Source organism: Cannabis sativa, chromosome 7 (assembly GCF_029168945.1).
Source record: "Cannabis sativa cultivar Pink pepper isolate KNU-18-1 chromosome 7, ASM2916894v1, whole genome shotgun sequence".
Classification (NCBI taxonomy): domain Eukaryota; kingdom Viridiplantae; phylum Streptophyta; class Magnoliopsida; order Rosales; family Cannabaceae; genus Cannabis; species Cannabis sativa.
Genome location: NC_083607.1, coordinates 47,971,911 through 47,998,220, shown reverse-complemented (window position 1 = coordinate 47,998,220; position 26,310 = coordinate 47,971,911). Strand labels below are relative to the sequence as shown.

Here is a 26,310-nt window from a genome sequence, read left to right as displayed (position 1 = left end):
CCCCCGAGAAAAGAACGCTCACGCGGACTGTCTGGCTAAGTTAGCCTCGGATAGTGAGATCGAAGAGCTGGGGGTAGTACCAGTGGAACGTTTGGCAGAGCCAAGCATCAAAATAAAAGAGACCACACAAACGGTTGGGCAAGAACCCAGCTGGATGGTCCCCATCATAAAATACATAACCACAGGTGAGTTGCCCCAAGAGAGGGCACTGTCTCGAAAGATTCGCATCGTGCTCATCGTTATGTAATGATGGATCAAATTCTCTACCGAAGAGGACTCAGCATGCCTTATTTAAGGTGTGTATCGGACCCTGAAGCTAGACAAATCATGCTGGAGGTCCATGAAGGGTTCTGTGGAGATCATACGGGAGGACCCAGCCTCTCAAAGAAAATATTGAGGCAGGGATACTTCTGGCCAACAATGAAAAAAGATTGTATAGACTATGTCCAAAAATGTGACTCGTGCCAAAGGTACGCGAACATACCGAGAGCTCCTCCAAATGAGATCACGGCGATGACAAGCCCCCGGCCCTTCGCGGTCCGGGGCATAGATCTCATCGTGTCTCTACCTACGGGAAAAGGAGGAGTAAAGTATGCAATAGTAGCAGAGACTACTTCACCAAGTGGACGAGAGGCCGAGCCTATGAAGACAATAACCGCTAAGAAGGCGTTGGACTTTGTTATCAAAAACATAGTGTGTCGATACGGCTTACCTCACAAAATAGTCTCGGACAATGGAAAGCAATTTGATTGCGAGGAATTTATCGACTTCGCAACCAACACGGAGTAGTGAAAAGCTTCTCCGCGGTAGCCGGCCTCAAACAAACGGCCAAAGTGAGGCGATCAATAAAATCCTAAAGGTCACCTTGAAAAAGAAGCCGCCGGCTTGTAAAAATAACTGGCCCGAAGAATTGCCAAGGGTATTGTGGGCCTACCGGACGACCCCCAGAACCACAACCGGTCACTCGCCGTTCTCAATGGCATACGGTTGTGAAGCAATGGTCCCGGTGGAAACATTATTCCCATCCCACAGGAGAACGACCTACGATCCGCCACTAATCGTGCCCTGCTCCAAGAAGCTCTGGATCAAGTCGAAGAACTCCGGGATGAGTCCCAAATACGGATGGCCGCTTATCAAAAGAAGGTGACCAAGTATTTTAACTCCAAGGTTAAAAACAGAAAATTCGCTATTGGTGACATGGTCCTAAGAAGGGTCTTCCCAGCCACCCAAGAACCCGGAGTGGGGGTACTTGGACCAAATTGGGAAGGACCATATGAAATCGAGGACGAAATCGGTTCTGGCACTTACAAACTGAAAAGAATGGACGGAACTACTGTCCCAAGAGCCTGGAATGCCGATCACCTCGTAAAATACTACCGATGGCGAATTAAACTTAGCTTTTGTTCAAAGGGTTTGTACCGTCCAAATGTATGCCTCCTCTATATTAAATAAAACTGAGTGCCTTAAAAACAAAGTTTCTATGCCACTCAGGGGGGTACTAGGGTATACCGCACGGACAAACAAAAACAAGCTAAGTAAAATATCCTGACCCAAAGGGCAGGTCAAGCTAAGTAAAATATCCTGACCCAAAGGGCAGGTCAAGCTAAGTAAAATATCCTGACCCAAAGGGCAGGTCAAGCTAAGTAAAATATCCTGACCCAAAGGGCAGGTCAAGCTAAGTAAAATATCCTGACCCAAAGGGCAGGTCAAAAACATGCGCAAAAATAAAGAGCGTAAGTATGAAATCCTGAGCCAAAGGACAGGTAGAAATATATAAAGTGTGAAAAAAGATCGCACATATATATAAATAAAAAAAAATATATAAAATATCCTAGCCCGAAGGGTAGGTCATACACATATAAATGGCCCGGGGACAGGCCTTAAATTGTCTCCCCTTCAAATAAAAGCTGCCGCCTGTATGTAAATTGTTCTAAGGCAGCAGCAAGTATGTACAAAGAAAAAAAAAGAGTTATAAAGAGAACGGGTACAATCTGGGTCAATAGTATGGCAGCTCAGTCAGCCCGCGGCGGAAGACGAGGTCCGATCCGTGCCTCAAGCTCAGCATCAAGTCTCTTCTTCTTTTCCCGAAATTTGGCAATCATGTCCTCGGGTTTGGGATAGAAAGAAAGCTTGATACTCTGATCATTGGTGGCCCAAGCCATGTAGACACCATCATCAAAGCGCTTCGGGCACCGGGCGCAGGAGACGGGAGAAAGGAGCTCGGCCCTCTTGGCCTTCCTGATAGACTGATCTTTGTAGTCCCGAAGCTCCTTCAGCTCCGCAGCCAGAGCGGCCTTGGATTCGATATCCGACTGGTGAGTCTCCTCTAGAGACCTCACCTTGGCGGCCATTTCATCCAAAGCCTCCCTGGCCTCCCGAAGGTCTCGCCTAGCCTTCTCGGCAGCCTCGGTTTGAGCCCTTAGCTCCTCCTGATGGTGGGCCTCCATCCTGCCTCTCCGCTGGGCCTCGGCCTGGATCATGTCCTCCGCCTGAGCCTCCCTCCGGATGGCCTCCTCTTCCCTGGCCTTGGCCTTCTCTTCCTTGGCCTTGGCCGCTGCTTCCTGGCGCTTGGCAACCTCCTGGTAGATCTGCCTCTCCGCTGTAAGGTCTTGGAGGACCTTCTTGACGTCGTTCATGTCCCCAAAATCGGACAGAGCGAAGCCATGACTTATAATGTTCTTGGAGAGGCGACCAGCCTCAGCTGCAAGCTGAACCATGACGGGGTGTAAGAAAAAATTCCTCCAAGGAAGAAAACAAAATACAAACACCAAAAAGGAAACGCAAGAAATTGCAAAGTACTTACCACTGTGAGGGAATGGCTGAGGTCCTGGACCTGGAAGATGGAGTTCAGGGAAGCGCAAGTGGCAAACCGCTTGGGCGCACAGCGTGTAAGCTGAGAAGCGAACTCACCGGTCATTTCCGCGGCAAAGGGAGCCAAAGTGGGCCCTAGGAGGGGACGGAACCAATCTGCCAAAGGATCCAGGTTGAGGTTCCACGGATCATGATAGTCCGGATGGCTAATGCTCGCCTCAACCTCCGCTCGCAGAATCCTCCTAAGGGCCTCCACATCGGCATATCCCCGGGAGTACTCATCCATAGCGTAGTTGTGTTTGGCTATGCGAAGCTCCTGCCTTGCCTCATCCCCCGGAATCGGGGTAAGCTCAATATGAGGAGGAGCAGGATTTTCCTCCATCGGAGAAACCCCGCCGTCTAGGCCATGAGCGGGAGTGTCAGCCCTCCAAGGCCTCTTCGGCTCATCCTGGGCAATCATCTTGCCCTTACGCTTGCGAATCAGAGCCACTTCAGGCTCCTCCTCGTCCTCCTCTGCTACCACTGGAAGGGCTTGAGGCTCTCCAGCACCCTCGGCGGCTTCCTCCGAGAAGTCCCACCCTTTCCCCTGGCCTTCTCCCGGAAGCACCTCCTCGTCATCCACTAAGTCAATGGTTTCGGGAGGGGCGCCAGAAGAAACCTTCAAGGAAGGGGCCGGGGGAGAGGGGGTGAAAGCCGGAGGAGCCACCGGAGTATGGACCCCGGCCAGCTGTTCCAGGATGGCATCCATGGAGGTACCTGTTCCAATAAAATAAGCAAGTGTTAGAAGTTCGCGAGAAACTGCTTACAAAAAGGTGCAGCAAATAAACTACTCCTACCCGGACTCCCTAATTCGGCCCTAGCAAAGTCCCGAACTTTAATGCTGGCAGCATCATCTCCAAGATAACTGTCCGAGGGCCGAAACCAAATCGGACGCTATGTAAGCCGACGGACCTGCGGAATAGGTTCCGGAGGGCCGGGACCCATCCGGGACCGACCTAGGTAATCTCCTAAGTTTGTAAAATAAAATTCCTTCAAATGATCCCCCCACCGGGTCGACGGCATCTTAAACCTACGGAGACGCTCGTCGAACCCTATGGGCCTACAACTGGTATATTCATCAACGGAAGGGACATACTGAATTATCAAAGGAGACTTACCACCAGCACCAGAAGTGCTAGCACCGGGAGCACCCGAGTTTGATTCGGGGACTGAAGGCTGAGGCCGGGAAGTCTGGTTCTCAGAAGAACCTTCAAGACGAAGGGGTCCCCCGGCGGAAGGACCTCCAATCTCTTCTTGAAGAATCTTGTCACAAAATTTTGCCTCGGACTTCCCGCCAATGGCTTGGCTCCTCCGCACCACCGGGCTCCCCACGCGAAGCCCTCTCCCCGAGGCAGCCTGGGCACTAGAATACGCCTTCTCCTGGGCCTTCCGGTAGAGATAATCTTGGTACTTCTTCTCTGCCGTAGCAATGAGCTCATCCCGGAAGGCCTTCTCCGCAACCGGCGCCCTCACGTTAGGGCAGATAACCTTGGAGAGGTTGGAGTCATCCACGGATTGGTGAGAAAGGATAAGTTTAGCCTTTCTGCAATTCTCCGTGGTGACCAGGCCCCCGACGTCAAGATCGGCATGGTCGTAGGAGGCGAAGGCTTGGGCCCTTCGAAGGAAAGCCTGAGTGGTGAGCGTCCGCTGGTAAGGTGGGATCCGCACCCACTCCGTGAGAAGCTCCGGATGGTCCACGGCCCTAAAACCGGAGGAGAAGAAAAATCGGTGGCGGTACTCCTTAACATGAGTCTGCCTATTATACGGAACCACCCCTTCGTTAGCAGGGTGGATCCGGAACCCGTAAAAACCGTCCTTAAGTTTGTCCCCTTTCTTGGGGACGGATACAAGTTCATAAAAATATAAAATCTCCGCCGGCCGGAGACCCCCGGCGCGCGCGCGCGTAAAAAATAAATAAGCCTGAGAGCAGGCGGTAAGCTTGAGGAATAAGTTGGTATGGCGCAAGGCCGACAAATACAAGAAAATTAACAAAATAATCCTGGAGCGGGAGCATTGCACCGGCCATCAGATGGGTCTGACTCCAAGCCCCGAAGCCATCATAGTTGAGATTGGGCGTCTCCGAGTCACGGGGAGGCCGGTGGAAGGTCCCTGAGGTAGAGGGTTTGATTCCAGCTACATTAATGATGTTCTCCAGCTGGTGAGGGCAGGTCAGGGTCGATCGAAGCTCGGCCGCTTCCCAACCAGTAGCGCGGGACTTGTACCCTTCCTGGGCGACAGGTCCCAGAGAAACCTCCTCCAGGGTGGCAATATTCTTCCCTTTCTTCTTTGAAGACTTCGAGCCAGAAGCAGACATGTTATGCTCTGAGAAAAACAAAAAAAAAAAAAACACCCAGCAGTTAGGCCCCGTACCAAACCCTAAACCAGAAAAAAAGGGGTGGGGGTCCCCTAACCGCTGGAAAGAGGCCCCCTCCGGACACGTGTCACCTGGGAAACTCAAAAGAGAATCCCTGAACAAGTGTCGGGTGCAGTGAAATCGCAGTAAAAGTGGTTTTGCAAAAAGGAAAAGAAAAGAGAAAAGTTTTCCTATGCCCTAAGCGATTGCTAAACGAAGGGTACACGGCCTTCTTCAAACAAAACTGCACGCCTACAGCTAATACAGTAAAACGTAAAGCAGAACTCAAAGAACTCAAACACCCACGCTCCAGAAATCTCTAAGTGCGAACCCAGAAAACAAACAAAATAAATGTGAGCATGTTACTGTCTAAAGATGCAAGAAACTTACAGTTGATTGTTGAACTGGGTATGGTTGAGCAGGAGTTGAGAAGCACTGGCAAAACCGAACACTGGAAAATTACAGGAAGTGTTTAAGTGTTAAGACGGTTTGTGCTACTTTGAGGAATTTTTCTCTCTGAGAAATTCGAGCAAAAATGGTAAGGAATGGGAAGTAACCGAAATGAAGGAAAGGTGGTGGCTTTTATAGGCAAAAATGCATGAGGAACAGGCGTCTTCACCTACCAATCGTACGGCAGGGGAAACGCACGATTCGAATTCCCAAAAGATCAACGGGCTAGATCAATCTACCATTAAGGCGGTGCAAACGTTTGAGTATCCGCCTGACACCATCAATGCGCCGCATCAATCATAGGGCGTGAAACGAATCGACCTCTGCAAAAGTGAATCACTGCATTTAATGCCATTATTAGACACACCTTCACGCGCCCCCAAGTCGTATCATAAGACCGAGGAGGCGGCTGGAAACATTCCTGCGAACAGGCGTATTGTCGCATTAAATAACATCATTTAATGTGCCCCCACGCGCTCGAGGCTCGAGCTGGGGAAATGAGGAGTCAACTGGAGACACTTGAACAAGCCTTGGTTTATTTTTACTAAGTAAACAAGGCTTGGGGGGTAAATGTTGCTCCTAAATTCGCCCGATATACGTGGACCAGTCAAGAGGGGACACGTGGATCAAATTACTTGAGAAGAACTGCTAAGTCTTTGTATGACACCAGGAAGCATTATTCGCATGGGTCCCGGAAGATGTACCCGGAGTACAAGGTACTCCCGGAAGCGAGCATAGCTTAAAGGCACTCCGGGATGTGTCAGGTCTCTCCCGAGAAATCAAGTCGCATTTAATGCTGCATGGGAGGAAGCGTGTTGGGACTGTAACACGCAATAAAGTCTGACGGCACAACCCCCAAACAGCAGCGCTACAGTAATGATCATTTAAGTCTAGCGACGACTACTCTGCGAAGAGTCACGTCAATCATAAGACAAAAAGGACATTCTCCATAAAAACCCTACAGCACCTAGGGATTTGACCATGCATCACCCATGGTATATTCATCGGAAATGCCCAACTTTATGGATACTTACAGACACATATGTAAGAACAATTCTAGGGATTACCCCACCAAAACACTATAAATACCCCCTCAAAGCTCATTTAATGGGGTCGGAGAATCTTGGTTGCTCAAGAGCAAAAAAGAGAAAAAACTCACCAAGAACATTCTTTGTATTAAAGAGAGAAACATTCTCCCAAGTGTAAAATATGTATTAAAGATATCCATTAATAGCAGTGACTCGTGGACTAAGGCTCATTAACACCCCAACCACGTAAAAAGTCTTCATCTCGCTTTCTTACAGCTCATCATCATAATCATATTTTATTAGTTGCCGAAAACCTCGGTCAACAGTAAGTGATCGTGAGTTTCCATTTCAGCTTCACAAACTGAAGAAAGATGACTTGGAATAGCCATAAACCATTGTAAGTAATCCCGAGTAAGCAGAAGGGTATTAGCTATCTACCAATAAATGAACCTGTGCTTAGGCACAACAAGTTTGTCCCAAATAGCCCCTGCAAAATCAGCCTTAATCCCTTCCACAAGCAGATTATAGCATCTTTTTGCATTGCATTGATTTCCCCCTCACAGCTTGATTGAGAATCACAACATTAATGCTATCCCTTATGTTCAAAATCTTCTTGAAGTACCAACTTGTATCAACCTTCTTCAGGCAATTCCGTATGTCATTATCCTTCAAGTAAATGGAATTTATCCATTTGACCCAAAGACAATCTGCCTTGCTAGCAAGAGCCCAAAGATACTTAGCCAAGAGACCCATGTTCCACTTTTTCCCATCCCGAAACCCAACACCTTTGAGGTTTTTAGGAAGGCAAACCTTGTCCCAAGAAATCCAGTGAAGCTTACTTCTATTCCCTGAAACTCCCCATAAGAAGTCCCGATAAATCTTGTCTATTGCTGACGTAATCTTGGAAGGGAGTATGAAGATACTCATCCAATAATTCCTTATCCCAAGCAAGACCGAATGTATCATTTGAGCTCGCCCTACAAAAGAAAGATTTCTACTTGCCCAGCAGTTTAGGTTCTTGTTCAGCTTATCCAATATGACTCCACAATCTGTAGCCTTCCATTTGGTTGGTCCAAGATTGACTCCTAAGTACTTAAGGGGGAAGCTTGCCTCTTCTATTTGAACAAAGTCCAGAATTTTAGATTTATCCTCTTCACTAACCCCTCCAAAGTATATGTGAGACTTTGAGGTGTTAGCAAGCAGACCTGTGTCATTGCAGAACTTAGTGAAAGCTTCACTAGTAAGCCTCACTGAATTAATATTACCTTTACAAAAGATAACCAGGTCATCTGCAAAGCACAAATTAGTCAAGCGAAGGTGCTTACATAAATCCCTTTTGACTAGAATAATAACTTAATAACCTTGTAAGATAGTCCATAATCAGAAGAAAGAGAAGAGGGGACATCAGATCACCTTGACGAAGGCCTTTTTTTCCCTTTGAAGCTACCTTAAATTCTGTCGTTGAGTAGCAGATGATAGCTAGTACCCTTAAGACAAGTCATTATCCACCTGATAAACCGAGAAGGAAAGCAAAGTAACCTGAGCAAATCTTCCACAAAGTCCCAGTCCACTGTGTCATAGGCCTTACTGAGGTCAACTTTTATAATACACCTAGCAGAAATATTCTTCCTTGTATAGCCCTTTAAAAGGTCTTGAAAAAACATAATATTATGAGCAAGGAGTCTATTTTTGATAAACGCACCTTGATTGTTGTTGACAATTGAAGGCAAAACTTCTGAGAGTCTTTAACAAATCATTTTCGAGATACATTTATAGACTGTATTGCAGCAAGCAATCGGTCTATAATCCTTTCCTGAAGAGGGGTTCTCCACCTTAGGAATTAAAGAAATGGCAGTCTCATTTAAGGAGTGGGGCAATCTTTCGGTAGAAAAAAAATCCAAAACCGCTACAGGAAACATCATCACCAATTTTATTCCAAAGGTCCTTGTAAGAACCTGAACCAAACCCGTCTAACCCAGGGCTTTTAGAGGAATGAATGCTAAAGAGAGCTTTCTTAACATCCCCTTTATTGAAGGGACGAATCAAGCTAACTTGTTGCTCCAAACTCAGACAGTTGCCCTGCTTTATACAAGTCTCATCAATAGAACTTACTCCTGAACTCTTGCTACCCATAAAATTTTCGAAGTGCTTCAAAAAGTGATTAACCACCTCCTCGAAATTGTCTACAATTGTATCCCCCTTCATGAAAGTGGTTATTCTATTTTCTAATTAATCTTCTTTTCCTCATCATTAAACTTGATCCATCTGATCCATCTGATCTTGCTTTGCTGTCTAAGAAACTGAGTCATTCTATCCTAAGCTGTCAAAAAATTCTGCTGAGTTTCATTGACTGAAAGTTGCAGAAAATTATCATTAGGATTCGAGGCAACCGCCTCTTGAATTTTGCAAAATTCCTCTTTCGCATCTCGATACTACAACATCCCCCACTTTATTCTTATGAAAAGCTTTTAAGGCATGTTTGATCCGAAACAACTTCTTCATTAGACTGTTAAGACCACCACCAGCTGCCTCTTTGTTCCAACAGTCCATCACAAGCTGAGAATAACCCAGGTAAGAAGGCCAATGATTCCCAAATCTAAAAGGCTTAATCCCTACATTATTCTGCACATGAAAATGAACAAGGCAATAACAGTAATCCGAGATGACCTCCCATTTGAAGCAAGTATTAGAGTTAGGAAACTCATTCAACCAGATATTGTTTATAAAAATCTATCTAGCTTGGAATAAATTCTATCTCCCACCTCGTGTTTATTAGTCCAAGTGAAAAATGAACCCGAACTTTTGAACTCCTGAACTTGACCCAATGCTAGCCAAGCTTGAGCGTCCACAATGTCTTTATTCTGAATAGACCTTCCTCCATTTCTATCTTGGAAAATAAACATTGCGTTAAAGTCTCCAAAAATAATCCAAGGCTCATTAAGATTACCAAAACTCGCAAGATTGTCCCACAACTCTTTACGGGTCTCCATAGCATTACTCCCATATACAGCCGTGATAAAAGCACTCTTTCTCTGCCAATTGAATTTTATTTTGCAATGAACCAGCTGGTTAGATTCATGTATGACCTCCACTCGAACAAATTTATCTTGCCAAATAAGCAAGATTCTCCCAGCAATAATCTCACTCAAATAACAGCTCCAATTCGGAAAGTTATCCTCCATCATGCCTTCAATTTTCTCATGTTTTATTTTTTCTTCAAACAAAGCACCAAACCTAATCTTATTCAGCCTACACACATCAAGAATCACAACTTGCTTTTCTTTTTTATTCATTCCACGTACGTTCCACCTTATCATATTACTAACTTCCATAAGCAATTGAATTTGGATAGTAACCAAAGTCTCATCCTCTGCTGCTGCTATTAACACAACATAGGCACTATTTGATTTTGCCACTTCTATATCTTTCTTTGTTTCTTTATTCCCTGCATGTCGTGAAGCCTTTCTCTTAGGCGTGATCCACTCCTTTCCATGTTCAGTAATAACCACATCCCTCACCCTTTGCATCTTCTCAACATCAGCCTTCGATTGATTACTAATACCAACCTCTTTATCCTCTGTCATCCCAACAATTCCCCCTGTTTCACTTTGCTCATTCAGCTGATCTTTCTTGTTCTCTTTGTTAACAGTAGGTTTCTTTTACCACACAAATTTCTTCTCTTTGTTACAGTTAGCAACTGTATGCCCCAACTTAGCACAATCTGTGCATTTAGCGGGCAACCATTCATATTCTATCACTTGTTCCACCAATTACTTTTTTTTCCATTCATAAAGGAAATTATTTTTGGAGGGTCACCGATATCTCAATATCCACTAAACATGAGCAAATTTCACCATAGATCTATCTTGAGTCACCTTATAAATCATAATAGGTTTGCCTATTGTGCTAACCAAGGCGCTAAGATTTTTCTTCCCCCAATATTGTAATCCCAGCCCATTCAGTCTAATCCAAACTGGAATTGAGTTGACTATTCTATTCAAATTGAGATCAGTTGTCCACGACCTTAATACCACCGGCTTCTTATCAAAATAAATGGCTCCCGCCTCAAGGATGAGATCTCGAGTAGCTTCATCTTGAAAATTGACCAAAGTGTATCCTGAGTGCATCCACACAATCTTTTCTATACCTAGGTTACCCCAAATCCTCTTGATGAATCCCTCAAACACTTTAAATGGGGGGTTTGCACCTAGCACAATACATGCTATAACATTTTTCCAGTATAAGGCGTCAACCTTAATCTCCTCAAGGTCTAGCTTGGCCACAATCTGATCACCGATTCTAATTGGTTCAGTAAATGTAAGTTTGGAAGAAGGTGAAGGTACCTAATTCGACTTAAATTTACTCCAAAGATCCCTTGCATTGGTTTGGAAGTTGGCTTGTTCTACTTCCTCTGCCCAGCTGACTGGAATCGACGCTTCACGATCGAATTGCTCAGCTTTGCTACCTTCAGCTTCATTATCGATCCCCAAGTTCTTGCATGGATTGTGAAACTCTTGCCTTCTGGTTCAACAACCGAACCTTGGATCAAAGGGAGATCCGCCTCCTTAGCACTATTAGCTATAGAAATTGCAATGGTTGGCTTTCAGCCAACCCTTTTCTTCTTCGCCATGGGAGAAGAGAGGGAGAGCTCGCACGCACTCTAATTTTCTAAAATGGTTATACTTCATTCAAAAGTCTAGGAATCTAAAAAATAACAAAATCAGGCAAAGTATCAAGAATAGCGAACAACTAAGTAAATAAGCCTCTGTCACGCCAAGAAGGGAAAGCATGATTATTGGCACTAGAGACCAAATGCATGTAGTCAGAAAGGAAGATCGGGTGAATTTAGCCCCTAACCTTTGTAACAGAAGCTGCAAAAAGGAGGGACTCAAAAAGTATAGTAGAAAGAGTAAATTCTTCCTATGCTAATTTTTCTACTCTTACGGGTGTAATTTATTGTTGGAAATATTTTACTTGGATCTAGATTTACTACCAAGTATGTTTGATTAACATCCTAATATGAATTCTAAAACAATGAAATAAACATATAAGAGTTTAAGAAAACCTTACATTGGGTGCAGCGGAATATAATGACTCCTTCCATTCAGATCTCTAGCCCTTGATTCCTTTCTGTAGCAGAACATAATCAAGATCTGAATCTGGATCTCTTTCTCTCCTTCTTTGATGATAATTTTCCATAGTCTTACATACTATGATTGAGGTACCACTTGATGTGTGTGGACACTACTCTATCACTCAAGGGTTTCAAAATTAGAAGAGAAGAAAAGAGAGAGAAGGTGGCGTGTAGGCCTTTTTTTTGAAGGAAACAATGTTCAAAGTCATGAGTTTCCTGAAGCCAACATTTTCTATTTATAGAATGCCCTCTAGGTTTAGGTTAGAAATGTGTGGCATTAAAATAATAAAAAAGTAAATGGTAAAGACCTATGCATAGTGGGCGGCCAGAATAGGAAATTGGGCCTCACTTTGCAACTTTCCCATTTTGTTATTTTTCATTCTCATTTTCTCAAAAATGTCAATTTTCCAATTTAACCATTCAAATGCCAATTCTAATTATTTAATAACTTAAGAATAATTATTAAATAATATTGTCATTTAATATATTTATTAGTTTAGACATATAAAATATCTTAATTAATAAATAATCCTAGAATCTCTTTTCTTTACAATTTCGCCCTTGCTTAGTGAAAATTCATAAAGTAGACATAGTCTAACTTTTAGAATTATAATTGATTAATTAAAATCAATTAACTGAGTCTTACAAGCAGTATGGTCTCAACTAGTATGGGGACCATGGGTCTATATAACCGAGCTTCTAATAAGTCGAACCGAATTTACCAAGTAAATTCCTTAACTTATTAATTCCTTATTGAATCCACTCTTAGAACTTGGAATTGCACTCTCAGTCATATAGAACGCTCTATATGTTCCACGATATAGATACGTCATTAGTTATCCATTGTTATAATCCTAATGTGATCAATGATCCTCTATATAGATGATTTACACTGTAAAGGGATTAAATTACCGTAACACCCTACAATGTATTTTATCCTTAAAACACTTAACCCTGTATAAATGATATTTCAGCTAAGTGAAATGAGTACTCCACCATTTATTTTCGTTTGGTTAAGCTCGAAGAAAATCATCCTTTACTTTCTATTCGCCAGATAGAAGCTATAGATTCCATATTTATGTTAGCGCTCCCACTCAATTGCACTACCGTGTTCCCAAAATGTACGTATCACCCTGACCCAAAAGTAGGCTTAACTAACAAATCAAAGAACACGAATAACACTCTTGAGATTGAACCTAATCATATCAAGATTAAGATCATTTGATCTAGGATCAACAGGTGATATTGAATTAAATAGATATTACGGTAAATTCTAATGTATCTAATCAAAGTTCAATATCGGTCCCTTCCGATGTATACTCCATACATCCGATACTGATAAACTTTGCCAATATCTTGGAAAGGACATAACACTTTTCCAAGGTGTAAGAACACTTATCGCTGATTATACCATGTCAGTCTAAATCCAGTGTTCTGACAAATTAGGGAATAAACTTTCAAACATATAATTAAGATTATATTCCACTGTGCTGACAACACTATAATCTTTAACAAATTCATATAATCTGGACTTAAATGGAATTCATACATTATATATATATAATCATGAAATAAATCATGTGAACTATGCAACATAAAATGTTATTTCTGATCTTTATTAATAAGTAGATCTGATTATATTGAAATGGGTTTTATTTAGGGCACAAAACCCAACATTTATTGTATTAAAATCCTATTTTCTCATTCTCCCATTATATCAATTATATCAATGCTCATAGCTTAGCAAGGCTTACATTAGGGCTAAAATGAGAAAAAAAAATTGGAGTGGTAATTTTCTAAATCTACTAAATTGCAACTAAAACTATGATTTTTGAAAGAAGTTACATTCCTAATAAAAAAATGTTAAAAGACATCTATGGTGTTTGGAATTATCTATTGAAGTAATTAAGTGTTGGATTTTACATAATTTAATTTAGGGCATTGCTATTAGGTACCAGTAGTGCCCAACACCTTCTATTGGTGACCCTATTATTGGTTAGTGATATTCCCTAAAAGTTATTTTTTTAAGTTATATGAGACCCGATATTTAATTACACCAATAACGGTATGATACCAAGGAGGGTGTTAGGCACCAGTAGTGCCTCTTAACATTTTTTTTAATTCAAAATAACTATCACATAATATCATTAACCATTTACTAAACGTGTAGTGCTAAGTACCGTATAATAATGCCTAGAAAAAAAGGTCAAAATCAATATAAATTGTGACTTGTTTTAAGTAAAATTTATATTGGTTGTGTTAGGGAGTCCCACATTGCTAATGTGTGGAAAGATAATAGAATATATAAGATGAATGTACTACTTCTCCCATTATCAATTGGTTTAGAGATGGAACCCCATTTACCTTATCCCAAATTCTAACATAGTATCAGAACAAAAAAAAAAAAAAAAAAAAAACTCTAGCGATTATCTGACCCAAAAAAAAAAAACCGAAGTAGAGCCAAAAAAAGAAGCCACCAAAAATTTGAAAAATAACTGATCCAATAACCAAAGTCAAAAAAGCCACTTGTAATTCGGGGATAGCGAGTCAAAAAAAGAGCCACCAATCCAAAAATATTGATCCAAAAAGTAGAGTAAAAGAACCACTTGTGATTAGGGATAGTGAGCAAAAAAAAAAAAAAAAGGCTTATGATCGAGTTGTCCAAGATGGTGACTAATAAAATAGCTACAATCTTCAGGGGGATGTTAGAGAGTCATATTGTTAATGTGTGGAAAGATTATACAATATATAAGATGAATGTGCTACTCATCTTATTACTAATTGGTTTTGAGATAGAACTTCATTCACCTTATTCGAAATTCTAACTATGAACACAATGTACATATTAAAAACAATTTAAATAAAAAAAAAAGATTCCACTAATTTGTGAAAGTTTAAATATGTGATTGAAATAAAATAGAAAAAAATAATTTTCATTTCATTAATTTGTTTGATTGCATATTAAAGGAAATGACCTTTGTACTATTTTAGTAGAATGAATATTCTATTTTGAAATAGAAAGAAAGATCATTCTAATTCACGATGACAAAAAAATTATAATTTTTATATTAATTTTTTTTATACATTTTAAAATTTATTCTATTCTATTTTTATTTCTATTCCCATTTCTATTTCCATTTTTATTTTTTATTTTTATTATTTTTCAAAACTAAACACTATTTAATTGTTAAGCCAAATATAGTAGGTGAATAATAGTATAATACTGATCTCATACTCAATATACACCACCAACACCACCGTCCCACAAGACCTCCACTCACTCGCTTACTCACTCACTCACTCACTCACACTGTCACACACACACTAACACTATTCTTATATCCTCATCCACATGTTAATTTTCTCATTCGCTGTATCTTATATATAATCTATTAATGTCACGGGGTGATATAAAAATAATAATTGGAACGTTGGTGAGAAATATACTATTAATGCATACAAGGGCCAAAACAAAATAGTTCTGACTCATCATACCCTTGATCAATAAAAAAACACCCAAAAAATAGCTGTATATGAATGTGATATGTACAAATGGATGTAATGGTGGCATAGGCCTTTGTTTTTAGTTTGGTAAGAGTTTATGTAAATTAAAATCTCAGATTGCACAAAAAGACACCCAAGAAGAAACCCAACAAAAGGAAAAAATAAAATTGGAAAAATAATAAAAACAAAAGAAAACGGCTCAATTTTATTTTCTTTCTTTCTTAGTCCATCTTAGTATCTTACTTACTTTTAAACCTTTTTCTTTTCACATCTAAATAAATAAAACGTTCAAATGCACAATACCCAAGAAAAGTTGCAGATTCTCCATGTACATTACTTCCCCAGCTATTAATTATCCCTTCTCCTAACTTCATCTTCTTTAACTCTCTCTCCTCTTTCTCTCTCTAGAAACAAGCAAAAGTGAGCAAAAGGCTTCTTCTTTTTACCTTAAAGGGCCCTGCTTTGAGGGCTACATCACTCTTCATGTGTGGTTACTTAATGGGGTTTCATTACTTTCATCTTACTGCCATTATCGACCACTAGAAAGGGGTATTTGAGTTTTTCATTGTTCTGCTTGATTCATTGACATATTAGCTCAAAGGGTCTGCAAATGGTGGATGTGGGTTTTTGAGTAGTTGAGCTTAGAAAGCAATTTTAGTACAAATCTTGGAGGAATTGTGTTTGGTTCCTTGCTGGGAATTTCTGGTGTGGTCTCGAAATGAGGAGCATTTATGGTTTTTATTTGATTGTGGTGATTTATTTTGGTATGTACATTAGCACGTTTTGTCAGGAGGATTCGGATGAAGACATTACAGCTATTTATATTGTTACTCTTAAAGAAGCTCAAACTACTACTCATTACTATAATGAGATGAGAAGTGTCAATCATAGTTCCAAACTTGGTGGTTATGGAAAGTTCGACGTTCATAAAAGAAGGTCATTTTTCTTCACATCCTTTAATTTTTTATTTTATTTATTAATTAATTATTTTTATTCCAATTAATTGGAAGTTCAATTTTTTTAGTAGATATAATTATTTATTTTAGTTCCATTTTTGTGTATTTTATTGCTTTTATTCGAGAATTTGCGGACATGGGAGGTTGTTATTTGGTGGCCAAAAATAAACAAACAAACAAACAATTTTCTTCAAATTTTTAAGAAAAATTGGGTTTCTTTGATATCATTGTATTTTTTTTTTCTCTTTGGTTGTACATATTTATTGAATTTTCATATGGTTCCTCAAGTACACACAACAGAAGCAAGTACACATGAGTAATCGTAGGATATCTTGGGCTTGTGTTACATTTGGAGTAAACAAAAATTATATTACTGTGTGAACATTGGTAGTTAGTTACTGTTTTTTTACATGAAAGAAGGTTTGTATATTACTTGAGTATCTTATTTGTGTTCATTCTGGTAGACTTTCTAAGGAAATTGTCTAAATTTGCATTCATATTTTAATCATTGTATCATGTAGTAGTCTTCGCTAATAGTAGTGACTAGAGAACAATGTGGATGGTCAATTTTTTTTCTCCTCTTATTTGGTTGCATTATTGTTAATCCACTTTGCATCTCTTCTGATGATGTTTTGAATGTCTTGTTTAAGATTTAGAAACATTTCGAAAACGGATCGGCGCTATGGTTCTTATATTGCACGAGTTCATGATTCATTATTGAGGAGGACTTTCAAAGGGGAAAAGTATCTGAAGCTGTACAGTTACCATTACTTGATTAATGGATTTGCTGTGTTTGTTACGCCAGAGCAGGTATATATCATATCATTCAAATATAATTATTACTTATAATTGCTTTTTCTGTTTAAATTAGTGCTGTCTGGTTTATTCATATTGGTCATATAGGAATGTTTGATTTGTCTGTATTATGTGATTTAAAGGCAGATAAGCTTTCAAGGAGGAGAGAAGTGGCTAATGTAGTTTTGGATTTTTCCGTTAGAACGGCGACAACACATACACCTCAGTTTTTGGGTTTGCCACAAGGAGCTTGGCCCCAACAAGGTGGATATGAATCGGCCGGGGAAGGAATTGTGATTGGGTTTATTGATACTGGCATTGATCCAAATCATCCAAGTTTTGCAGATGACACAAGTGATAGTCAATATCCAGTTCCTCACCATTTTCAAGGCATTTGTGAAGTTACTCCAGATTTTCCATCAGGTTCATGCAATAGGAAGCTTGTTGGGGCTCGACATTTTGCAGCATCAGCTATAACCAGGGGAATCTTTAATGCATCTCAGGACTATGCTTCGCCATTTGATGGTGATGGCCATGGAACGTGAGTTTATGTGGCTTTTCTTAATATATTGTACTTTATATTGTGCCTTTGAGCCTGTTTTGATTTTCTCTGTTTCATATCGGTAGCATTACTGCCTTTTCTTTTCCCCATCATGAATTTTGAATTTCGGTTGCAGTCAGAATGTGAGAAAATTTAATAGGCACATCCATGCATTGCAGTTTGGGATTTGACTTGATATCCTTATTACACATATGCATTGTGATTGTGATAACTTTTTTCTATAAGCCATATGAGCTGCATAGAGGATCTCTCTTTAGGCATCAGAAGATCTAGATAACAAAGTATTGTGTGCAAATGCTTTAGGCTCAGGCAAAAGATAGAGCCAACTTTTGAATTTACTTCATGGGGTGTTTTTATTTTTTCAAATTTTCTGGGCAGCTTGGTTGTCATATTTTCAAATTTTTTTTCGCAATTTTAGAAGAAGAATTAAAAAAAAAAGGAAAAAAATTGCCAATGAGATAACTATGTGCTCTTATTCATGTTGTTTTTATTGATTAAGAGGGAGCTAATTTTTTCATTGAGGCACTTTACCGAGATTCAGACGTAGTTCCTCATCGTGATTACCTAAAATAACAACTTTCCTTGTTTTACTTGTTATTAATGCTAGTATCACTGTTACTTTTAGGGCTGTATTCAGAATCCAGATTTTACTTACCCATCAGGACTGCATAAAATAACAGCTCTTCCTTTCCTTGTCATTATTAGTAGCATAATTTTTATTGTTGTATTATTATCATTTGTCTGTTTCCGAAGATCGGTATGCACCACACTGTCTCCATTTACAGAAGTGTGCGTTACAAAACTGGATACACAACTGTTTGTTCATTTCATATTTTGTTAGATAATGCACAGACTCTGCCAGTAGGTCCTTTTTTTTTTGTGACATAGATGATGTATAAAGACAGATATCTTAGATGATTTGAAGAGGAAATATATAATAATTTTTCTTCCCTCTATCGTCTGAACTCTTCAAGAGTCAGCTTATTGATATTGATATAATGTACAGGCACACAGCCTCTGTTGCAGCAGGAAACCACGGGGTTCCAGTCATTGTATCCGGGCATTGCTTTGGAAATGCAAGTGGGATGGCTCCTCGTTCACAGTAATTATCTAGATTTAGTTATCGATCAGTTGGATTTGTTGTTAGTATTGCATCATATTAGATATGTTTTCTGCAATTTTGTTTTTTAAGAAAAAATGTTGTTGCAAGAAATTCTGTATTAAGTAATCCATATCTTTCTCAGTGTTGCTGTTTACAAGGCATTGTACAAGAGTTTTGGAGGCTTTGCTGCAGATGTTGTTGCTGCAATAGACCAGGTATATAAAATTGATTTTCTTTAATGTATTTGCAACTAATTCATCTGTAAATTTGACAAAACTAATTGTATGACACGTGCAAGAGATAGAACAGTTTATATGATATAATTTCCTTTCTTTTGGTTTATCCAATGCATCTAAATTATGGATTTGAGCTCGGATGGTTGAAGTTATGCTCATACTCTATTTTAACTTCATTATGTTTATTCTCAGGCTGCTCAGGATGGGGTAGATATAATAAGCTTGTCAATCACTCCAAACAGGCGTCCTCCTGGTATTGCAACATTTTTTAATCCCATAGACATGGCACTCTTATCAGCTGTGAAGGCTGGCATATTCGTTGTACAAGCAGCTGGAAACACTGGACCATCACCAAAAAGTATGTCTTCATTTAGCCCATGGATCTTCACAGTGGGCGCTGCTTCTCATGATAGGATTTACAGTAACTCTATAGTCCTTGGCAACAATGTTTCTATTCAAGGAGTTGGTCTTGCTCGTAAGTTCACCTTGCAAATGCTTATTTTATTTCCTTATTTTATGTAGGATTATTACTGAAGAACTAGTTTCAAAGAAAACTTTCTAGGTTTGACAATGAATATTATCATATGAATTTTATGTGAGAATTCTGGATTTATGCTTCTAAATATAACAGCAAAGGAGAATACAGAATTTTGAGTATACATAATTAGTAGCTGGAGTGCCCAAGTAGTTAACCATCCAATTGCACACTTAGTAGTTAGTCGATGTGGGATCCTAACAGTTTCACTACTTTGACAGTGGTTAATAATCCACAATTAGTTTACAAAAAAAAAAAAAAAATCCACAATTATGGTGTTAATGAAATGATTAAGCATGTTTACTAAAATCTCTTTTAGAAAGTTAAAATATAATTAACCTTGGCCCATGATGGATGATTCATGTTATTAAATCAACTTTCATTTTCTTATTTTCAAGAAATATACTTATAGTGCTCCTTTTACTGTATGACACTGACACTCTTGAATGACCATGTGTATGAGTAGTTCTAATGATGCATGTTATTGCAACTTGTGTGTAGCTAATTATAGATTTGCAAATTAACTAATGTTATCTGTTTTTATTCAGCTGGAACTGAGAATGATACAATGTACACACTAGTTTTGGCTGTTCATGCGTTAAACAACGACACAACAGTTACTGATGATATGTATGTGGGTGAATGCCAAGACTCAAGTAACTTCGACGGTGATATTGTCCAAGGAAATCTTTTAATTTGTAGCTATTCAATTCGATTTGTGCTTGGAATTTCCACAATCAAACAAGCTCTTGAAACAGCCAAAAACTTAAGTGCATTGGGTGTTGTGTTCTATATGGATCCTTTTGTAATTGGTTTTCAACTTAATCCAGTTCCAATGAATATGCCTGGTATCATAATTCCATCTCCTGAAGATTCCAAGGTACGGGTCTCCCTTTAGGTGGATGTATATTGTAGAATCTCTTACATGCTAATTAAGTGTGGTTTTTCTGCCAGGTTTTACTCCAATACTACAATTCCTCTTTGGAGAAAGAGGGTAACAAAGTTGTAAAATTTAAGGCTACTGCAAAACTTTGTGGTGGACTAATGGCAAATTTTAGTAATTCTGCTCCAAAGATAATGTTTTACTCTGCTAGGGGACCAGATCCAGAGGACAACTCACTTGATGATGCTGACATTATGAAACCCAACTTGGTAGCTCCTGGAAATTTTATATGGGCTGCTTGGAGTTCTGCTGGAGCTGATTCAGTTGAATTCCTTGGTATGAGTTTCTGGTCTTCACCAGTTGTGAATATTTTTCATTTATATAAATCTTAATAGTATGGTTAATATTATATAGTAGTTATAACTTTTGTTATGTTTTTGGTATTGACCCACTAGGTGAGAACTTTGCAATGATGTCTGGCACAAGCATGGCTGCTCCTCACATTTCCGGGCTTGCTGCCCTGATTAAGCAGAAGTATCCAAGTTTCAGTCCTTCAGCAATTGCATCCGCCCTTTCGACAACAGCTTCTCTATATGATAGGCATGGTGGGCCAATAATGGCTCAGCGTGCTTATGCCAATCCAGATCAAAATCAGTCTCCTGCGACACCTTTTGACATGGGCAGTGGTTTTGTTAATGCAACTGCAGCTTTGAATCCAGGCCTGATTTTTGATTCCAGTAAGTCGATACTATCGAACACATTGAAAGTAGTTCGGCTCATAGATTACTTGTTGGTGCATAACAAATCCTGATAGTTGACAAGTATCCAAAGCTATTAGATAGATTTTTATGTTCAAATATTTGCTTTATCAGCATGGCTGGTTTTAAATTGTTCTCCAGGCTAAAAATGTTAGGCAGTGTTAGAAGTTTAATGTGTGGCTGGGTTGGTTTCTGATCAGTCTAGCTTTTAAAATCAACTTAAACAGAAAACCTGGCTATGTGATCTTTTCCTTCTCCCCTCTTTATTATAAATATAAGATTGTTTTTTGGAGGGGTTTAGTTTTGAAAGGATTTTTAGGCTTTGCAACCTGAAAGTGGGGAGGACAAAGACACGAATTTCGGATCATCAAATGCTATTGCTTTATCAACATTATCGATTGTCTTATGTTTCTATTTTCACTTTATACTTAACCTTGGGTTTGTGTAGTTTACTACGTCAGTGATTATTGCTATCATGTTTTCACTTTCTTGTAGGTTATGATGATTATATGTCATTTCTATGTGGCATCAATGGATCAGCTCCTGTGGTTAGGAACTACACAGGTCAAGACTGTTGGATTTACAATTCGACCATCAATGGCCCCGATTTAAACCTGCCCTCAATCACATTAGCAAAACTAAACGAGTCAAGGACAGTCATGAGATCGGTGCTTAACATCGCCGACAATGAAACTTACAGTGTGGGCTGGAGCCCTCCTTTTGGAGTTTCAGCGAAAGTTTCTCCTTCTCACTTTTACATTGGCAGTGGACAGAAGCAAGTGTTGACAATAGTACTAAATGCCACAGCCAACAACTCAGTAGCTAGCTTTGGAAGGATTGGACTTTTTGGAAATAAAGGTCATGTTATTAACATTCCTTTGTCAGTTATTGTGAAAACCACATATAATAGTAACACAACAACTAACAGCTAAATTTGGCTGATACATTTATTATTGTTATTAATATTATTAGTATCTTCTTTTGCCATTTACCATGTAGTTTGTTCTTCTCTTATCCTTTTGTTGGGTTTTTCTTCTCTCCTTTTTTAGTTTGCCTTTGTCTAATTTTTTTATTCGTTTTATTTTTTTTTTTTTTGTAAATATTGTGACATTCTGTCATGTAAATTTTCAAACTCCTGCTTTGTAATGTAGATGCCGTATTCAATAATTTTTGATAGATCTTTTCTTCCCCCCCTTCTCTCTGTCTCACCTATTATTTGTTGTGGCTTAAAAGATTACCAAAATGTTTTTAAAAACTGTCAAACCTAACATAAATTATTTATTGAGGAAGAAGAATATGCTTCTCTCATTAAAAGGTATATATTGTGGCATATATTTATATATATATATTCTTTAATGATGCAAACTTTCCATGCGCACACTTATAACACTTCTTCTTCAAAGCCATATATCTTTCTCAAAATGCCATAAGTGTGCGCCTCAAAACCTCAAAAAGTATGTTTGCATCACAAATAATAAATTGATTTCTTTTTTTTTTTTTAATAATTAATAATTTTTCCCTCTAAACTTTCGATAATATTGATTTTGCCCCTTTAAATATACTTGTTAAAAATTATCCTTAAAATTTTACATTCTCAGAAAGAGTAAATTGCGGTATAACCCCAAGAAGTATAGATAATTGCAACTAACCACCAATTCACAAATTTTGATGGTAAAACCACCTAAATCCCAAAACTGTTAGCAAAAACACCCCTCCATCCAACAGATCCTGTTTTGTGCTTATGTGGCTCGGGAGCCCAATCGCCAGGTAGACTTGCAAATGCCAATTATGTGGCATTATGCATTTAAAAACCTAGAAAAATAATTTGAATAAAAAATTAAAATTAACTAATAATATATTTAGAAATATAATAAAATTTATAACGGAAGAATTAAAATTTAGAACAGAAGAATTAAATCGAAGGTTAATGAAATTTAAAATAGAAAAAAGAAATGGGTAAATGAAATTCGAAATCCTTTATGAATAGAAATTCCCAAAACATAAAACCTAAAACAAACTAACCTAAAGACAAAGACGCAATAAGGAAACCCAAACCAGTAACACATGAATCGAAGAGTAAGCAAACCCAAACCAATGTAAGAACTCCAAATCCATTTTCGTAAAATCGAAGGAAATCCAGAAACATCCATTGGAAATCAAAGAACAGCAAAAAGGAACCAGACGTCGTTGATGAAATGGCCTTTCTTCGCCGAAATGAGGAGGATGCTCCTCTAGACTACGGTAAGTCTTGGATTTTATTTTTCTAGTGTTTTTTAGGGTTTTGAAAAATATTGGGTATGAGTGTTGGTTTTATAGTGGTTTTTAATTCCAGTAGTGGATGTAATAGTCGGGTTGTGGGGTTTGTTGATTTGTGATCCATACAAAGGTCAAGTGGGTAGATGAGATATTAAAGTATTGCACTTTTGGGCAGAACGAAGTAGTCAAAAGCTGTTAGAGAGTCTAATTCTTTTATCTTCTGTAATAGGAACATTTGCACATGTTTTCTTCTTCTTCTTCTTCTTCTTCTTTTTTTTTTTTATTATTTTTTTTTATTTTAACCTGTTCCTAGCATGTGGGGCCTAATATTGTTTAGGGGGTTCTGTCAAAGTATTGGGTAAAGTTGTTTGGTTTTGCCTAGTATACATCTATCCTTAACTCTGTCACTTTATATTATTCTTGAAAGTTTGAACTTAGATAATTTCACTGTGAAATTATTCCATAGGGGTTTTTGGTTTACCTGTTATTGCAATAAGATATATGAGGGTGGTCGAATTACCTATTTTGATCATTGTGGGTTTGAAGGGTTCAACAGGCTGCATTTGGAAGAAATGGCTATGGGATTGGGATACCAGTTCCCATTTGGATTTCTTTTAAGCCTAAAGGGAAACACCTGAATATGGGATTTAGGGTGGTTGAACAAAAGGAAACTGATATGATCTTGGATGATTTAAGGTCTAAAAACTATAGGGAGGCCAATATATATTTGACACTGCCAGATTCACATTTGCAGTGGATTGGTATTTGGCTAAGGATGTTGTAAGGCATAATCTAGAATCACCATCATCAAATTTGGAGAAGTGCACTTTGGAGGAGCTGCCATCAGATTGTGGATTTGTTGTAGATGTTGGTGTCAATCCACATGGTCATCATGACCCCAATGACATGTTTGTTGGAATTATTTTACCAGGATCTTAGATCTACTCACAAGTATGTTGTTTAACACCCTAAATATGAACTTTCTAAAACGATAAAATAAACACATATAAAGTTAAGAGAACCTTACATTGATGCAGCGGAATTAATGTCTCCTTCCACTCAGATCTCTAACCCTTGTATCCTTTCTGTCGCAGAGTATTATCAAGATCTGAGCCCGAATGTCCTTCTCTTTGTGTGTGATCCTTCACAGTCTTCCAATTTATGATTGAGTTACCACTTGCTGTGTGTGGGCACTTACTCTATCACTAAGGTTCGAAATTTTAGAAGAAGAAAAGAGAGAGAGAGAGATTTCGACTATAGAGAGAAAAGGGAAGGCTCAGTTTTTCTGAAGAGAAAATTTTCTGCCAGAAGATGTTGTAAAAACATGTGATTTGAGTGAGCCATCACTTTCTATTTATAGGCAACTACTAGGTTTAGGTTAGGAATTATTTGGCATTAAAATAATGAAAATATCAATTTGAAAAACCACTATAAGTGGCCGGCTATGGTGTGTAATGGGCCCCACTTGGTTTTTTGCAGTTTTCACAAATTTTATTTCTATTTTCTCAAAAACGCCAATTTTCTAATTCTAACCATTTAAATGCCAAAACTAATTACTTAATAACTAAAATAGATTATTAAATAATATGGTCATTTAATTTAATTATTAACTAGACATATAAAGTCTATTAATAAATAAATAAACCTAGAATCTCTTTTCTTTACAATTTCGCCCCTGCTTAGTGAAAATTCACAAATTAGACATAGTCTAACTTTAGAATTATAATTGATTAATCACAAATCAATTATTGAGTCTTACAAGCAGTATATTCTCAACTAGAATGGGGACCATGGATCTATATGCTGAGCTTCCAATAAGTGAACCGAATTTACGAAGTAAATTCCTACTTATTCATTCTTCGTTGAATCCACTCTTAGAACTTAGAATTGCACTCTCAGACTTATATAGAGCATATTATATGTTCCACGATATAGATATGCTATCTCATTTAACCATTGTTATAATCTTATTGTGATTAAAGATCCTCTATATAGATGATTTACATCGAGATGGGATAATTTTACCGTTCTCACCCCTCAATGTATTTCGCCCCTTAAAACACTTAGCTACCTGTAAATGATGTTTAGTGATCTAAGAATTAGTCACTTAAACAAGAGCTCATCCATTTACTTCTATTTGCTAAGCTCGAAGGGAATCATCACTTAACTTCTATACACCAGTAGAAGCTACAGATTCCATATTTATGTTCAGCACTCCCACTCAATCATACTATCATGTTCCCAACATATACGTATCACCCTGACCAAAAAGTAGGCTTAACTAATAAATCAAAGAACATGAATAGTACTCCTGAGTTGAGCCTAAGCATATCAGGATTTAGAATCTTTTAATCTTAAGATCAACTACTGATATTGACTTGGAAAGATATAACGGTAAGTTTATAATATCTTAACTAAGTTGCAATGTCGGTCCAGTCCAATGTATACTCCATACATTCGAAACTAGTATACTTTACTAATGTCCTGGAAAGAGCATAACACTTACTCCAAGTGTAAGTACACATCATCGCTGATTATCACATTAGTGTAAATCCAAAACACTGATGAAACAGGGACTTAATCTTTTGATTCATATGATCACAATCACATTCCACTGTGTTGACGATACTGTAATTGTGAATAAACATATGATCTGGAAACTAGTTCATAAATACATTTATGAAACATCCTTTACTATATGCTTTACTCATCAAGGGATACTGAAATCTTACTATTTTAAAGTACATATGAATAAACAGAAGACATATCTCTCATATTTTAAAATATGGAATTGAGATAATACAGCGTAGACTTTTCTTCAACAATATAACTTTCTGGTAATTTCGAATTTACAAAGTTATAATTCTTCTCTGGTAGAGCTTGAATTATTATAGAATAATTCCTCCAC

The 26,310-nt window shown here is 38.5% G+C and overlaps 1 protein-coding gene across 2 annotated transcripts; it reads left to right on the top strand.

Moving 5' to 3' along the window:
* Positions 1 to 15,399: 15,399 nt before the first annotated feature.
* LOC115697490 (subtilisin-like protease SBT2.2) lies at positions 15,400 to 22,133 on the top strand. 2 transcript variants are annotated; one of them, XM_030624516.2, is made up of 10 exons: positions 15,400 to 16,255; positions 16,926 to 17,085; positions 17,214 to 17,611; positions 18,639 to 18,734; positions 18,877 to 18,949; positions 19,163 to 19,445; positions 20,054 to 20,385; positions 20,460 to 20,724; positions 20,844 to 21,125; positions 21,642 to 22,133. In XM_030624516.2, the coding sequence occupies exons 1-10, from the start codon at positions 16,038 to 16,040 to the stop codon at positions 22,076 to 22,078; spliced, it is 2,544 nt and encodes an 847-aa protein (XP_030480376.1). In that variant the 5' UTR covers positions 15,400 to 16,037; the 3' UTR covers positions 22,079 to 22,133. The 2 variants fall into 2 exon arrangements, with proteins under 2 accessions (XP_030480376.1, XP_030480377.1); XM_030624517.2 differs by having other exon boundaries at positions 15,401 to 16,255; positions 16,932 to 17,085.
* The last annotated feature ends 4,177 nt before the right edge of the window (positions 22,134 to 26,310 follow it).